Raw genomic sequence first — 16,948 nt, forward strand, 5'->3', positions numbered from 1 at the left:
TAGCCGACATGGCTAATTTCCAGCTGTTGTCCACGGCTAGATGGTAATAGACACCCTTAAAATTACAATATATCAACAGCATTAGTTAAAAGAAAATATATAAAATAAAAAGGAGGAAAGACAAGTATATACCGGTGTGAGGATAAAAGAGAACAATAAACACATATAGCACATAACAGAAACGAGGGGCAACATCCATGATCACAACATGTAACACTCACGCCATACTCAACACAGACTAGTGTGTGCAGGTGTAGTTCTCAGTGAACCATGTTTTTTTTAGTGAGCTATGAAGGTGGTATGTGTATGTCTTTGATTTGAGTGGGTAGAGTATTCCAGTTTTGTCTTGCTATGACCGAGAATGATGACTGACCAAAAGTACTCTTCCTGAATGGGACTGATAGGTCGCCACGTGTGGAGCTTCTAGTGGTCCGTCTGGTGTTGTTACGTTGAGTAACCAATGAGCTAAGAGGTGGAGGGGCTGTATTGTGCAGGATTTTGTAAACCAGAACGATGTTCCTATACTTTATTAAATCTTCCCAACTCAGGATGTTATGCTTGTTGAGGATGGTACAGTGATGGGAGCGGTTAGGTTTCTGGTCCAGTACTTTGAGGGTTTGTTTGTACAGGGTTGCTAGTGGCTTCAGTGTGGAGCTGTTAGTTTGACCCCAGCTTGTGAGACAGTATGTAAGATGTGACATGATCATGGCATTCATGTATAATTTGGCAGAATTCAATGTCATTGTGTTTCTTATGTATTTAAAATTTGCTAGGCTAAACTTGACTCTTTGGGTCACTTTTTTGACTTGTGTTTTGAATGTTAAATTAAGAGTCAATAATGATTCCGAGGTAGTTAACCTGAGGCACAATGTTAATGTTCACCTGAGATGCTTATATTTGACACAATGTTGCATTTTCTTTTTGTGAAAAACATTCCAACTGTTTTGTTGACATTAAGCTGAAGACAGGAGCGGTGTAGCCAGCTAGTGATCAGCACTAAAGCTGAGGTCAGTTTATCAGCAGCCTTTTGCTTTGTGTTGGCATGCACATATATCACAGTGTCATCGGCATATAGCTGTGTTTCCACATCAGGACAGACAGATGGCAGGTCATATATATATACATACACACACAGGCCCGCTTTAACCTGCCCGCCTTAACTTGCCCTCAGGCCCTGGGGCTGATGTAGGCCCCCTATTTTTTTTTTAAATCTTTTTTTTAATTTTTTTTATTGTATTTAAACAACAAATCAAAGTCATTTATAGCCTCGGCAGGCTCAGTCATCGCACACAACACACACACACATTGCACTATTCATGTTACCTCAGTACTTGGAGCGGCCAAAAAGGCAGAAGAAAGGCCTGCATCACAGCAATAATTCATGACTCATTTTATCGAAAATAGTCTATTTTTTTTTTGGGCGAATACCAAATCCTATTATAACAAAACGTTTCCAATATTGGGTTTGCTTATGAGGATTACTGCTCAAAATATTACTTGAACGATATAACATTGGAAGTAGTTTTCTTGCATATCCAAATAATAAAGTAAAACATTGATAATCTCCTATTTTATTGAGTTACTAGGGTTTAAATGCAAAGTTTAAGTTCTTAATCTACATAAAGCCATACACTCTAGTTTAAAAAAAATGTTGTATCTGCTGCTGTCTGATTACAGTATGTGCAGCTGTTTGTTCTGTGGTGCTGATAGGAAAGGAAACAGAGAGATTAGCTGCTGAATATGCCATTGAACACCAGTGTTGGGAAAGTTACTTTTAAAAAGTAGTGTTTACTCGTTACTTCTTTAAAAAAGTAATCTCTTACTTTACTTAGTTACCCTCCAAGGAAAGTAACTTTTTACGTTACTCGTTACTTTTACGTTACTTTTATGTTGCTCGACTTTGGGCAGAACCCCATCTCTGTTCCTAAATGTGTAGGCTTACATAAAGTCTACTATGGAGGACATAACAGATATTTCTTTTGTCCTCTTTATTATAAAAAAATGCCACAGAGCACTTAACAAAACATTGGGCTATAGGCGTCAACACCACCACTAAACAATAATATCAAACAATATAAAATCATAATCATTAAAGGTGGGGTAGGTAAGTTTCAGAAACCGGCTCGAGTGCACTAAAATTTGAAAGTACACAGCCGAAAACAATCTGCCCCTTCCTTCAGACTTCCTTACAGAGCACCTCCTCCAACACACATGAACGCGCACATGACGTCAGCAGACTGGTGAAAGTGGCCGCCTGTTGCTGACTAGTTATTGAAGTACTGCTGCAATGCACGCCCAATGAGGGCATGAGATACATTTGTGCGTGCACGAGATGGAAGGCTGACAGACAGGGCTGCAAGTTGTACTTTTTACAGTATTAAGGCTTCCACAGATGACATTTTTTTTTTATGGATTTTTTGTCAAAGCACTTAAGATATTCATTGCTATCGGGATGTTAAGAGCATTCCATGGAATATAACAAAGTGTATCTCGAGCCGGTTTCTGAAACTTACCTACCCCACCTTTAAGGGTTACAGGCTAGCCCCAAAATAGGTGCAAAGCTAGTGCAAATCATATCAATAGGCTACTAAATAGGCTTGGACTCAAACTATCATCATTTCCCCGGGGATCTTGAGCTACTAGCTTCATGCTAGCATGTTTTCCTTTCAAATGCTTGGTGAGGTTGGCAGTTGAGTTAACGGCAGTGGACACAAGTTTCTGGCCAGGGCACAACGTACACCTTCAGTGGCGTTTCTATATGTACAAAAGTGGTGGGGCACAAAACACTTGGATGTCTATATATAAGCTTCTGCAGTGAGTTTCATGGCTGGTGAGGCACTGGCACTGACTCTTCAGGTTTACAAATATTATATTTTGACCTAAATCAAATATAATATTATTTTCAAAAGCCTCTTTAGTCTGATGTTTCAATTAATTTTAAACAGACAGTTCAACAGAAGGATACCCAAAAAATGTAATTATCATTTCAATTGAATTGTTCTCTCTTAGTAAGATCCCATTTTCAATAAAATGGTGGTCTTACCTTGACTTGAAGATGAAGTCCATTTGCCTATCCTTCTGGACAAAAATCTCTACTTTTTTGTAAAAGTCCTTATCTTCTTGTAGTTTCAAAAGTCTATCATAAATCTAAATGATGGATTTATGATTCGAAAAAAGTAGACATGTGGATATTATACGGCTGAACAAAACGTGCATTTATCTAACAGCTATGTTTCCCACAGATCTTATTTTGAGCTATTTTCTAAAATCCTATGGAGAAATCTCATTGCTTTTTTGTGGAGGGAAGCCATGCGCAGCTTACTTCCGGGTTTTAGGACGCGTCTCTCTCCTCCTCTTCACCTGCTCTTCACACACCACACTTTTCGCGGCACACGTACTTACAGCCAATCAGCTCTGAATTATGTGAGATGACGTATGGTGGGGATGGCAGCTAAATATACTGTCTATGCTTGCTAGCTGTCCATTCAAACGAAATACACTGGATATAAACTCCCCAAACAGGCGAAAACCTACCAGTTTCACCCACAGTCTCTGCCACCTCCCCCATGCCTGGCTCCTCCGGTTTGTATCCCTGTATGTAAAGAGGGACTGGTCATATAGTACCGGGTGATTCCCTACCACCACGATCATTTTCTCCTCCTTTTGTTGACATATGGGAAATAACTGCGGTCTGGCTCTCCCAACATACACCCGGTTTGATTGGCTAGTGCTTGTACTGTCAGATTTACATACGAGGGATTTGATTGGCTGACGCCTCCGTCGAGGCGGCAAAAGTAGAACATTGCTCTACTTTTGCAGCGAGCACCTCGAGAGAAGCTACGCTTTGCTCCCACAATGCAGTTCGGCGAATCGTGACGTCACCCCATTCAAAGTGAATGGGCAGAAGCGTTGAAGCGGAAACGCACGCCGCCGTGTGTAGGGGCCGTTATGGAGTCAACATTTTTGATGCTGTTGTTATGCCTGCTCTGACGTAAAGTTACTCCGTTCTCCGCTTGTAATTATGCCTTTAAAAGCTTCAAAGTTGTATTTATCATCTGAATTTGCCGAAACAAGTTTAATATTCTGAAAGCCAATACTTTGTTTATTTGAAATCAGATGAAAACAAACTGTAAAGGACCCTACCATGTTATCTATGATTACTATATGCCTTACATTCATAATTTCAGCGGAGGGAGGGGAAGTGGCGCTGTGGAAGAGCAGAGTGGCGAGGGAGAGCTGTCTTCTTCCCTTTACAAGCTTCAAACATTTATTTATCGTGTAATTTTGGAAATAAGTTTCATATTCTGAAAGCCAAGACTTTGTTTATTTAAAATAAACACCCGACATAAAAAATAAAACTTATTTTTTATGATAGGCCCCCAATCTCCGTAGGCCCCTGGGCTTCAGCCCGTGCATTAAGGCGGCCATATTTTTTATATATAGGGAAAAAATAAGTGGACCAAGTATTGAACCTTGTGGTACTCCGGTGCTTAAGTCGAGAGCTGGAGAGAGTCGATTATTGACGATAACATGCTGACGCCTACCAGTGAGGTATGATTCAATCCAACTGAGTGTTAATGGAGAGCAGTTAAAACCCGACAATTTGGACAAAGAGAATAATTATGGCAAAACATTTGACTGATTTTGATTCTACACCATTACTGTTGTCTAATGGAAGATGCGCAGCAATTATTTTCTGATAAGGTTTTTGTCTATCCCACATGTAAACGTGTCTTTGCACTGCATTACATTTAGTCAGTGGGTTGATTATTATTGCACAGGGGGTAGGGATTTTGTGTGGGCTAATGTTAAAAAAATAAAGTTGACATAAGATGTATTTACTCTCTCCCCAGGTATGTCATGCCCCAAGAATAGCCATTATGAGCTGTGTGGACCTCGGTGTCCTGTTGTGTGCTTCGGACTCTCCTCCCCAGCAAACTGCAGCGGCGGTTGTGAGGAAGGCTGCCAGTGTGACCCTGGCTTCGTCCTGAGTGATGGCCAGTGTGTGCCAGTTTCTGACTGTGGCTGTGTGCACGAGGGACAGTATCGCCCTACTGGCCACTTTATTTTTGAGAGAAGCTGCCAAAAGTGTGACTGCCAAAGAGGTGTGGTGACATGTAGCCCCATGGAAAGCTGTTCAGTAAAGGATGGCCTTGCCTTGAAGTATGGGGTGTGCCAAGTGTTTGCTGGCTTTGGCTACATCACTTTTGATGGTGTTGTTCTGCCCCACCACGGAGCTTGCACCTATGTCGTATCTGCCCTCTCCTCTAAAGCCTTGCATGATTATTCTCTGCTTCTTAGCTTTAAGGACAACAAGGGCATTTTCACCATTAGCAAAGTAGTATTTCATTTGCCATCATTGGAAGTATCTATTGACCCTGAATCTCTTTGGAAAGTAAAAGTAAGTTCTGTAAACTATACATTTGTTCAAGATAAAAAAAAAATCTCTGCAGCCTTAACTGGTGTCTGTGCTTTCAGGTAAATGGAGAAGAACACAGAGTGCCTTTTGACATTGGTGGACTTAAAGCCTACCAAGATGGCAACAGACTGATTATCACCACACCGTCCGGGGTGGGGATTGACTTGTCATCTACCCAATACCTCAGGTTAACTGTACCTCAAGTAAATGATGCCACAGCTTCAGGCCTCTGTGGGAACTTCAATGGAGACAAGTATGATGACTTGGAACTGAGAAATGGCAGTCTGTCCGAGAGCTTCACAGAGCTCCTGCACAGCTGGGCCGCTCCAGGGCAGCTCTGCACAGACACCTGTGGCAGAGAGTGCAATGAGTGCAGACTGTCCCCACGTGACACCATGGTCTGCGATGTCCTGTTTATCAATACAACTGAATTCCACCAGTGCCGGGACGCTGATGTGGAGCGCGATAGTTACACACTTATGTGCAACAGGGCAGTTTGTGCTTTAGCAGGGCACATGGCCGCATGTCTAGCACTAGAAGCATATTCTGCAGCCTGCCAGGCTAACGGAATAGCAGTAGGAAATTGGAGAGTGAACACTCCTTGCGGTAATTTAATACTTTTGATTGGCATTAAATGGAGTATGTGATTCACTCTAAATTACTTTTTTTGTCATTAGCTCTCCAGTGTCCTGACCGCAGCAGCTCAAAGCAGTGTGTTGTCTCCAGCTCCAACTCGTGCCCTGCTGTGCTCCAGCCTGGTTCTTCAGCAACGGGCTGTTCAGAAGGCTGTGAATGCGACAATGGAAATGTCTTTGATGGGGAAGAGTGTGTGCCTTACAGCCAGTGTGGATGTGTTCATCATGGTATATATATCAAGGTAACTATAAAAGCTTATAACACACAGTAATCTGTTCATAAGGAATATGTCAGCAACTGCAGGTTTTGTTTTCTCTTCTCCTCTTAGATGGAGGAGCAAGTGTACAATGAGGACTGCACCCAGAGATGCTGGTGCCACCCTTTGGGCGGAGTGATATGTGAGGAGGCAGGCTGCAGTCTGGGGCAGCAATGTGCTCTGAGGAACAGTTTCTGGGGCTGTCATGACAGACCTGAAGGTTGTGAGCTCACGGGCAGCCTCCAAGTCTCCACTCTCGGTGGGCAGCAGCTGAGCTTGGACCCTCTGTCATCTTACAGTCTGATGTCTCTCTGTGACAAAGCCAGTGTGCACTGGTTCAGCCTGATCTCTTACCATGGGCCTTGTAATGGCAGCTCCAGACTTGTCACCGTGTTTCAAATCCTCCTGCATGGAACATCATTTACCATACAGGAAGGCACAGTGAAGGTATAACTTCATTAAGTGCTTTCATGTTTATAATTTTTAAGATTTCTGTCCTAACTCCCTGTTACACCCCACAGGTGAATGGACGTTTCATGAGCCTCCCTCACATCATGCCATCAGGGGTGTCCCTGTCATCTGGAGTGAACCAGGACAAGTCGGAGGTTCTAGTGATCCTAAGAAGAGACGCTGGGATGGAGTCAGAGCTTGAGATAGAGATTGGTGTTACCATGGTGACAGCCAAGGTCCCTCTCTGGTACTCAGGCAAATTGTGTGGTCTCTGTGGAAACCTTAATGACCTGCACTCACACACTTCAGTCGGGTCATGGGTTCTACCTGACTTTCCAAGCTGGTAAGTGATGAACTCCACAAAAACATGTGTATTTACTAATGTAGATTATGTTTTAATAACTATTTTTCTCTTTTTACAGTGGCTTCCCTGGATAATGACTGACAGTTTTAATGTCCCGAGCTGTATTTTGTTGAATGTTTAATACAAAAAAAATTACCAAAACTGCTATGTCGTGTGTTATTTAAACTTTGAAGGAAGACGTGCCCTTCTCATACATTTTTATGCAATATTGGCACAACCTTTATCAGAAAGGCCCATGCACCTTTTTTTAAATAATGTCATCTCTGGCCAATGTTGATTAGCTTGAGGGCACACCTTATCTAAATCCCTAGTATGTACAGTAACTAAACCAGGCTTACTGATGCCCTACCAAAGTGCTTCTGACCACATGAGCAAATATTTGAGATTACTTTTTAATTGAATCTAAAGCAAATTTATGAGGGACACATATTTACTTTCTCTCTATCACTTATGACTGCAACACCCTTTTTCTATTTGCTGTTCTTCAGCGACGCACAAAACTAACAACCCACCCATCTACTACCACTCTGCAAAATATTAGTTTATTTAGATTTGATCGATCAGTTCCATGGGATTATCCAGCCATTTTTCAAGCATTACAAGGGACATGTCTTTGTTTACAAGCATCAAATGGCTTAACAACACAATATAAACACCGGCAGAAATGGTGTGTTGTGCATTGTGAAGTCCTTGTAAGCTATCAATGTGATGCACAGTAGCTGGTATGATCAGTTTCCCAAACTGATAAAACATGACATACACACTTTGGTACTTGGGTTGTAGAAGAGTATTACAACAAAATCAAGTGTACATTAAGGAAATGGATACATCACTTTAACCTTTTTACATGAAGCATTTGCTAAAGAGTAATTTTATCACTGCGGATTTACTAGAAGAAACCTGTGTTGGAAAATGCGTATATTCTATGATGTTACAGCAATATGATACAAATAGTGCTGGATGTTGACTCAAACTCTGTGGAAATATGATTTGGGCTCATCACATTATTGCCTTGCCCACTTAAGATGTATTTTTTGGTTAGACCAGAAGATGCAATACAGATGGTGTTGCACATCAAATGGCATTGGAATATCCTGCAGATTAAAGCGTTTAAATAAACTACAATATATTTTAATCACGGCATGCTCAATCTTAAAATGCATTTACTTAAAGATGGAAAATACATCAGAGGTTGATTTTGTTCTCCGTAATACATATTTGGTATGTCTAATACTTCTACAGATATACATTTAAATAAATCATGCAGGGGTTCTTGTCAGATTCCTGAAAAGAAGTGCCTGTCTGGTTGTAACAATAGAGAAAGATGAATGATGCGTCCCATACATGAAGTTGGCTTTAAACCTCACACCTATGTCAATATCCAGCAGGACGTGGAGGACTGTGCCAAGTTCTGCCTTAATTTGTTCTGGAGGAAGGGTGTTGTTTTTCCAAGATGTAGCGGTTGAGCTTCAAGATATTTGATTGGTTGGATTTGTGTCTGACAGTATATAAAAAGAGGGAACAGTAAAAAACAAAATTGCCATACATGCTGCATGAGGTAAGCACGCCATAGAGATTATTTGCTTTTTGTTGAAAATAATGTATTGTATATTTTAAAAACATTTTAAATGCTTGCAGCAAATGTGCATTTCTGTCTTTCAGTCATGGGCACCCTGTTGATGCTCTGTGCTTTGGGAGCTTTCCTCAGCTGTAAGTCACTCTGATCTTTGTTACTTTTCCTAACTGTTGCAGGACCCACTTGAAAATGTTTTTTCATTTCAATCTGATGCATGTCTTATTAGTCATGATTTTAAAGTGTTAAGATGAACAAACATAGAAGCGATGTACATTTTAAAACTCATTGCAAATATTTCTTTATTCTAATCAAAAATCCTGCACGACTTCAACTATGTAATCTGACTAAACGCAGCTTAGCTAAATTAATCTATCACACCAGCATTTCTCGAACCTCGGTGCTGAATTCCCCAGCAGGACGTTGTAGCCTAGTGATCGCTCAATTTGAAGCAATTCCAGGTTGTCAACCCCATCAGTTGAGAGCATTGTTGTGTGGCCATACCAGGTGCTTGTGTGAATGAAGCAGAATGTTAAACAGGTGAAGAATTTGAGAGAGCGGCAAATAAAGGATAGCCATCTAAATTGAAATTTGCTTTTGTTGGGAATAGCATTTACCTTCAGCTGCTATTGAGTTGGAACTATTACACTGAATGGGTGAAACAGGAGTGTAATCTAAATCCCCCAGGCCCTGGCTGAGCCCAGAAAATGTTCTTTTCACAGCAAAGCCACAGATTTTGATAATATTTCCATCATGCAATTATATTGTCTGCGCAAGTGACTTATTGAGTGCTGCTGAGAAGCAGTTAAGTGACTATTCCTCAGTCTAAATCTCTCACAATGGTTATCAAGGAAAGAAGCAATCCATCAATTATAGAATAGCATTCATTCCTGCTTTTTTAACTTTGAAATGAAGGTGTTTTTTAGACACTTTCTCTCAGGTGTCATAGTGTTTCTTTGTACTGTGCATGCGATCTCAAGCGAAGTTTTGTATTGCCAGTCTGTGAAGCCTTTGATTGCCTTGACACAAATAGTCTCATTCATGTCCTAATGCTTCTTTGACATGTTTTCTTCACATGCGAGATCTGTGAAGGCAGTTTTGTACCTGACTACTTCATTTTAGGTTACGTGAAAATAAGTTGTCTTTTGACGTGTTTTTTAAGTTTGTTTCCCTGCTCTTCTCCCTTCTCTCAGGTCCCTCTAATGCTGGAGGGGCAGGGAGGGAGTTTGCCTTGTCATTCATGCTGAATTATGCTCCCAACTATGACAGTCCCCATTATCAGCTATACATCACTGCCGTTCAGGCCAATGCTAAAGTGACAGTGAAAGTGCCTCCCTTAAACTTCAAGCAAGAGAAAACTCTAAATGCTGGAGAAAGGGTGACCATCAGTCTCCCTACTGGTGTGGAGATGTACGGCAGCAAGAGGTCTCCCAACACAGTGCGCATAGAGGCCTCAGCAGATGTATCTGTAACCTCAATTAACTCCAAGCAGTACACAGCAGACACCTCTGTTGTGTATCCCACCACTGAATGGGGTACTGAATATTTCATCTTTACACCTGCTTCGTCCTCCTATGGCTCCTATAAAGAGTTCTCTGTGACAAATGGAAAAGAGAGCAATAAGTTGGAGATTTTCCCACGCGGCACCATCAGGTTCGAAGGTCGTGTCTATGGGAGTGGCAGCCGAATGGTGATAGATCTCCAGCCGTATGAGAGCGTGCAGCTCCAGAGTGTTCATGAACTTTCTGGTACCAGAGTTGCCTCCCAGCACCCTGTTGCTGTTGTCACGGGTCACACTTGCACATGGCGCTTTTCCAAATGTAACCATGTTTATGAGCAGCTCCTGCCAGTTAGCAGATGGGGATCAAGCTTCATTGTGCCTCCCCTGACCTTCCAGAGACAATTTGACAGCGTCTTCCTCCAGGCCTCGCAGCCCACCCAAGCCACTGTCCACCACGGAAACAATAAAAAAGTTTTTACTTTGGTCAGGGGGCAAACAGTAGAGATCCACTCCTCCAATCCTGAAACCCTGTCCATTCAGGCCGATCATGGGATCCAAGTCCTCATGCTCTTCAACGGTGTCACACGGAGCTGGCTCCTTTACTACGACCCTTTCCTGATGGCCATCTTGTCCAACGACCACTTCTGCTCCTCTTACTCACTCGAGGCTCTAGAGGGCTTTGAAAACAAAGCCCTGATAGTTGCACGGACCAGTGCGATGTCAGAGCTGCGTATTGATGGTAAAAACCTGCCACATAATGTCGAGTGGAAGAAGGTTACAGGGACAGATTTCTCTTGGGCGGAGATGTCCTACCAACAAATCCCCGGCAACAATAAACACACTGTGTCCAGCTCTGGTTCCCGCTTTGCTCTCTATAGTATAGGAGTCAGCCAGATGAATGGTTATGGTACCCAAGGACAATGTATACAGCCAGGTAAGGTGAACATACTATATAGCAGGGGTTCCCAACCTTTTTCCCCGAGAGCCCCCCCAAATTACTCCTGTTGGAAGTTGCGCGCCCCCCTACACACACACACACACACACACACACACACACGTAATTAAGGAGCACTATTGGAGTGACTTTGATGGTTATTGGACTCAGGATTAATTAATTTGGCCCGCTGTATGAAGAAATTAAAGGACGGCGCAAGTGGAAACAATTCACAAAGGGATTAAACTGTTTAAAACACATGCTCAAAGTAAACCGGATTTTGCCCATGTGTTTATGTGGATTCAAAAGTCGTAAATAATCTACAAAATGGAGGAGACCGATCTGATCGGAGCAACTGTGACAAATAATCCAACTGAAACCGGCATGGACAATGACCATGTTTTAAAAATGCACTTATCCAGACCAGCCCGGTTTGGACACCTTACGCGCAGAAGAAACATTTCTATTAAATTATATTATTATTATAGAAACAATTATTAATTTCTGTCTTTATGTCTTTATTAGCTACTAACTTGAATGTATATTGAAATTAATCAATTATTTGTTATACTTTATTGTCATGTAGACACAAGGCTTTTACAGTAGCGACAATCATGTATTGTGTAACAATTATAGGTTAAAAAAAGATATATATATATATATATATGATATTAGGCCTCAAATCATCTGAGGCCTGGCGCACCCCCTGCGATTTTTGGCGCCCCCCCCCCCCAGGTTGGGAACCACTGCTATATAGAATAATTTAAAAACAGATATTGGTATAATGTACAAAATACTTAGTGCATATTTTGCCTTACTCTTTAACTGTAATGTTGTGGGTAATTGTTGACTAATTATGGTTTTCCAGGAAGTGGATCTCTTTCCTGCAGCAGTATCACCTGCAGTGCCAATGAGGTGTGTGAAGTGAAGGGCGGGTTTCCCTCCTGTGTTCCCAAGGCCGTGGAAAGGAAGCCTGGCACCTGCTGGGCCACGGGGGATCCTCACTACCGCACCTTCGACGGGCGACACTTCGACTTCATGGGTACCTGCACATATGTTATTGCTAAAAACTGTGGAAAGGATGACCATCTCCCAGACTTTGAGGTCCTCGCCCAGAATGAGAACAGAGGAAGCCTCAGGGTGTCGTATGTCGCCGTGGTGACAGTGAAGGTTTATGGCGTCATCATCACAGTCGTTAGGTCTGAGACGGGTCGTGTGAGGGTAAGGCTTCCTGTTTCTGTCAAAGTAAAAGATTGTTATTTTTCAAATATACATATTTTAAATATAATTTGGACTTAAATTGATGATGAATATTTGTTTAAATTATTTATGTGGTATTAATAAATTATGACTTCAGAATTTAAGATATTTTCTTCTGTGCAGATTGACAACAGTTTGTGGAGTTTGCCAATAACCTTAAAGGAAGACAAGCTGACGATGATTCAGAGCGGTCGCTCTGTGGTTATCGAGACTGATTTTGGCCTGACTGTCCGTTACGACTGGGAACACAATCTTGGGGTCACTCTGTCCAGCAGTTACGCCGGTAAGACTTGTGGTCTCTGTGGCAACTTCAATGATAACCCCAATGATGACTTCACCACACCCTCCGGTACCCAGGCGGGGGGGGCTGTGGCCTTTGGGAGTAGCTGGAAGGTGCCGGTGAAAGGTGCTGTGTGCAGAGATGACTGTGTGGGTGGGTGTGAGCGCTGTGAAAACAGCCTGATGAAGATCTGGGGGGGTGACATGTTTTGTGGGCTCATCACACTGATAATAAATGGGCCATTCAGCAAATGTCATGCCGTCATTGACCCACAAGCATACCTGGAGAACTGTAAATATGATGTATGCATGGGAGGCGGCCTCCGACACTTCCTCTGCAGGACACTGGAGGCTTACACTGAAGCCTGCCAGATTGCTGGGATCCAGGTTCAAGATTGGAGGAAGATGGCACGATGTAGTAAGTCATTCTAACTTAATGGATCTTCAAATAAACAAACTGTGTTTTTTGCTTTTGCTCCTAGGATTAATCTTATACTTTACATTTTGTCTCCCTCTCAAGCTGCTAAATGTCCAGCAAACAGCCACTACGAGCTCTGCGGCAACGCCTGTCCTGCAACCTGTTCTGACCCAAATACTTCCTCCAAATGCAAACGGCCCTGTGTGGAGATCTGCACCTGTAACACAGGCTTTCTTTTGAGCGGAGGTCAGTGTGTTCCTGCTGCTAGGTGTGGTTGTAGCTATGAGGGTCGAAATATCCCTGCTGGGGAGTCATTCTGGGCCGACCAGGGCTGTCTGCGGAGGTGTAAATGCGTTGCTGGAAGCAGACGCGTTGAGTGCCAGGATAAAGGCTGCAGGGCAGGGCAGCAGTGCCAGGTGGTGGGTGGCATCAGAGAGTGCCAGGCAGTCTCCCACAGCACCTGCCAGGCTACAGGCGACCCCCATTACGTGACCTTTGACAACAAGAAGTTTGACTTCCAGGGCACATGTGTGTACCAACTGGCTGCACTCTGCTCCAAGGACCCAGAGTTGGTGCCCTTTGAAGTGCTGGTGCAGAATGATCACCGGGGCCACAGGGTGGTCTCATACACAAAGTTAGTGGAGATCAAGGTGCACTCCCTCAGCATTGTCATTACAAAGACACACAAGGGCCTGATTATGGTAAGATCTACATCATTTTGTGTATATGAAAAGTTGTTTCTAATATTTATACAAATACAAATAAACATCAGTTATGGGTAGGAACAGATTACATGTAAGCATAATTACTTTATTGGATTATAAAAAATGTACTATAATCCTCCCAGACTACATTTGAAAAACTGCAAATGTATTATAATATAATTGTAAAAATGACTTAATTACATCTTTGATTTTGTCTACAAAATATGACAATTTTTACTATGAAACCTTTTTGTAATGATCAATATTATTAACAGATGAGAAGCACATCCCGCATGTTTGAGAATACACACAGTATATAGTTTGTGCCTTAACATATTGTGGCTGTGTCAATTTTATCAAATGATTCATTTGATTTTGAAGTAATCCTAAAATAATCAGTTTTATCAGTTCAGATGACCTCTATTAACCCTACATTGCACTGTTTCTTTCCAGGTGAATAAGGAGCTGGTCAACCTGCCTGTCACTCTGGATGATGGACGTGTATCTGTGTTTAAGAGCGGCTGGTCTGCTGTGGTCAAAACAAACTTTGGCCTCAAAGTTTCCTTTAACTGGTATGGTGCTGTGTTTGTAACGCTGCCAAGCAACTACATGGGAGCCGTTTGCGGCCTCTGTGGCAACTACAACGGCAAACCTCAGGATGATCTGACCCCAAAGAACGGTGATAAACCTGTCCTACCAGCAGATTTTGGCGTCAGCTGGCGAGTGGCAGAGATCCCAGGATGCGTAGACGGCTGTAAAGGGGTGTGTCCGAGTTGTGACATTACCCAGAAGGTTCAATATGAAAAAGGCGATTTCTGCGGTTTGTTGAGAGACCCCAAAGGACCGTTCCGCGACTGCCATGCCAAAGTGGACCCAGCTGGCTACTTTGAAGACTGTGTTTATGATGTTTGCTTGTATGAGGGCAGAAAGGATGTGCTGTGTCAGGCTATTACATCATACACATCTGCCTGCCAAGCTGTGGGGGCCAAGATGTACAGATGGAGATCCATTCATTACTGTGGTGAGACATGCATTCATTTTAATGATGAAAGCCAAGTGAGCATTATTTATTGTAACAGTGTATAACAGTAATATTGAAAACATTTTAATTTCAACTTCTCTCTCTACACATCCTTATATGTTTCTTCCTTTCCTGAGCCTTTATATTGCTTTGTATTTACTGCTTGTATTTTGAGTATGTAATTGTACTTGTCTCTGTTAAATGATAAAGAACATTTATATTGTCTTTTATGTCGCTTGTGTACAGCGGTGAAATGTCCAGTCCACAGCCACTATGAAGTGTGTGCACCCGGCTGTCCGGCCTCTTGCCAGAGTCTGATCCCTCCGCAGGGCTGCGAGGCTCAATGTGCGGAGGGCTGCTCCTGTGATGAAGGGTACATCCTCAGTGGAGATCGCTGTGTTCCCTTCTCACAGTGCGGCTGCGTCTACGATGACCGCTACTACCGCATCGGCCAAGTTTTTTATCCCAATGGGCAGTGTCAGGAGGAGTGCAAGTGCACACAAGATGATGAGGTAATGGATGCAATGTGATTAATAATAACTTGATACTGATCAGTGTTCATTTGCAGGATGGAAATGTATTTAATACTCATTTTTCTCAACTGTTCTTTTTAGGTTGTGTGTAAGAAGTTCACATGTGGCCCTAATGAGAAGTGTAAAGTGGAGGATGGCGTGCAACAATGTCATCCTGTTGGTAAGGGTGTGTGCCACGCCTCTGGTGACCCCCATTACCACTCTTTTGATGGGCGAACATTCAATTTCCAGGGCACCTGCACCTATACACTCTCCAAGAGCTGCGGGCTGGAAGGCACCCACCTGGAGGCCTTCTCTGTGCAGGTGGAGAACGAGCGATGGAACAAGATTATGAACAAAATGGTGGCTGTCACCAAGCTGGTAGCTGTGGATGTCTACGGCTTCACTCTCATCATGAGGAACAACATGTTTGGAGTCCTGGTGAGAAACAACACTGGTTCTTTTATTTGAAAAAAGAAGCTCCATATCTGAAATGCAGTTTACAGGTGGCAGATGGTTGAGAGTAAAACAAGCTTGACAAATATATTTAGATATTCTTCTCATCAGAAGTTTTGATTTAATTTAAAAAAGCACTTTCTTCTTTTAGGTAAATGGGGTGTTTAACTACCTCCCTGTGAATCTTAATGACGGAGCAGTGCTGGTCTATCAGGAAGGCTTGCGGTATGTTATTGCAACAGATTTCGGACTGATTGTCACTTATGATCTGGTCTATCACGTGACTGTCACAGTGCCTGGGAACTATCGTGCTAAGGTCTGTGGCCTGTGTGGCAACTTCAACGGTGAGCAAAAAGATGACTTCCAAATGCCGAACCGTAAGCCCTCCAACAATGTGAATGTGTTTGGAAAGTCATGGAAGGTCACCATCCCTAATGTGGTGTGTGAGAATGGCTGCAAAGGGAAAAACTGTCCTGTATGTGACCCGGCTCGCAAGGCAGTGTTTTCAAAGTCCACTTACTGCGGCATTGTTACAGCCGCCAACGGCCCTTTTGCAGCCTGCCACAGTAAACTGGACCCACAGCCATACTTTGCTGACTGTGTGTTTGATGTGTGTGCCTCCAACGGGGATGGGAAGGTGCTTTGTAACAGCATAGCAGCCTATGCCTTCAACTGTCACATGGCAGGCGTGGACGTCAAAAACTGGAGGACGCCTTCCTTCTGTCGTTAGTATAAAAATACATTCACTATTTAGTTTGTTCTCTTATTTTCTGGAGCTATAGTGTAATTGCTGTATTTATTTAATATTTTAACAGGTTCCTTTTCAATCCATGCTTTCTCTTCCGTGTGCTAATTAATTTCAGCCATGAAATGCCCGGCCAACAGTCACTATGAGGTGTGTGCCGACGCCTGCTCTGCATCCTGCGCAGACCTCACAGAGATTGCCCAGTGCTCCAGCAGCTGTACAGAGGGCTGTGAATGTGATGCTGGCTTCTTATTCAATGGACATGCGTGTGTTCAAGAGACAGAGTGTGGCTGCTATGACAATGGAAGATCGTACAAGGTAGAAAACCTATGTCTGTTTATAAAAGAGAGGCCTTTCAAAATAGAGCAATATACAAATTATAGCTTTTTAGTGCCAAAGTGGCTTGAGCAAATACCGATG

The 16,948-nt window shown here is 42.7% G+C and overlaps 1 protein-coding gene across 1 annotated transcript in view; it reads left to right on the forward strand.

The window, feature by feature from the left end:
* Positions 1–16,948, forward strand: part of LOC117460650 (IgGFc-binding protein) — a 39,429-nt gene that overhangs the window by 15,121 nt on the left and 7,360 nt on the right. The window contains exons 23-36 of the mRNA XM_071206056.1: positions 4,854–5,401; positions 5,479–6,025; positions 6,097–6,296; positions 6,384–6,758; positions 6,833–7,104; positions 9,968–11,133; positions 12,002–12,354; positions 12,517–13,090; positions 13,193–13,791; positions 14,248–14,815; positions 15,062–15,327; positions 15,430–15,768; positions 15,935–16,508; positions 16,647–16,846. Coding sequence (XP_071062157.1) covers positions 4,854–5,401; positions 5,479–6,025; positions 6,097–6,296; positions 6,384–6,758; positions 6,833–7,104; positions 9,968–11,133; positions 12,002–12,354; positions 12,517–13,090; positions 13,193–13,791; positions 14,248–14,815; positions 15,062–15,327; positions 15,430–15,768; positions 15,935–16,508; positions 16,647–16,846 — 6,581 coding nt within the window. The remainder of the gene's footprint in view (positions 1–4,853; positions 5,402–5,478; positions 6,026–6,096; positions 6,297–6,383; positions 6,759–6,832; positions 7,105–9,967; positions 11,134–12,001; positions 12,355–12,516; positions 13,091–13,192; positions 13,792–14,247; positions 14,816–15,061; positions 15,328–15,429; positions 15,769–15,934; positions 16,509–16,646; positions 16,847–16,948) is intronic.

This window comes from Pseudochaenichthys georgianus, chromosome 16 (assembly GCF_902827115.2).
Source record: "Pseudochaenichthys georgianus chromosome 16, fPseGeo1.2, whole genome shotgun sequence".
Classification (NCBI taxonomy): domain Eukaryota; kingdom Metazoa; phylum Chordata; class Actinopteri; order Perciformes; family Channichthyidae; genus Pseudochaenichthys; species Pseudochaenichthys georgianus.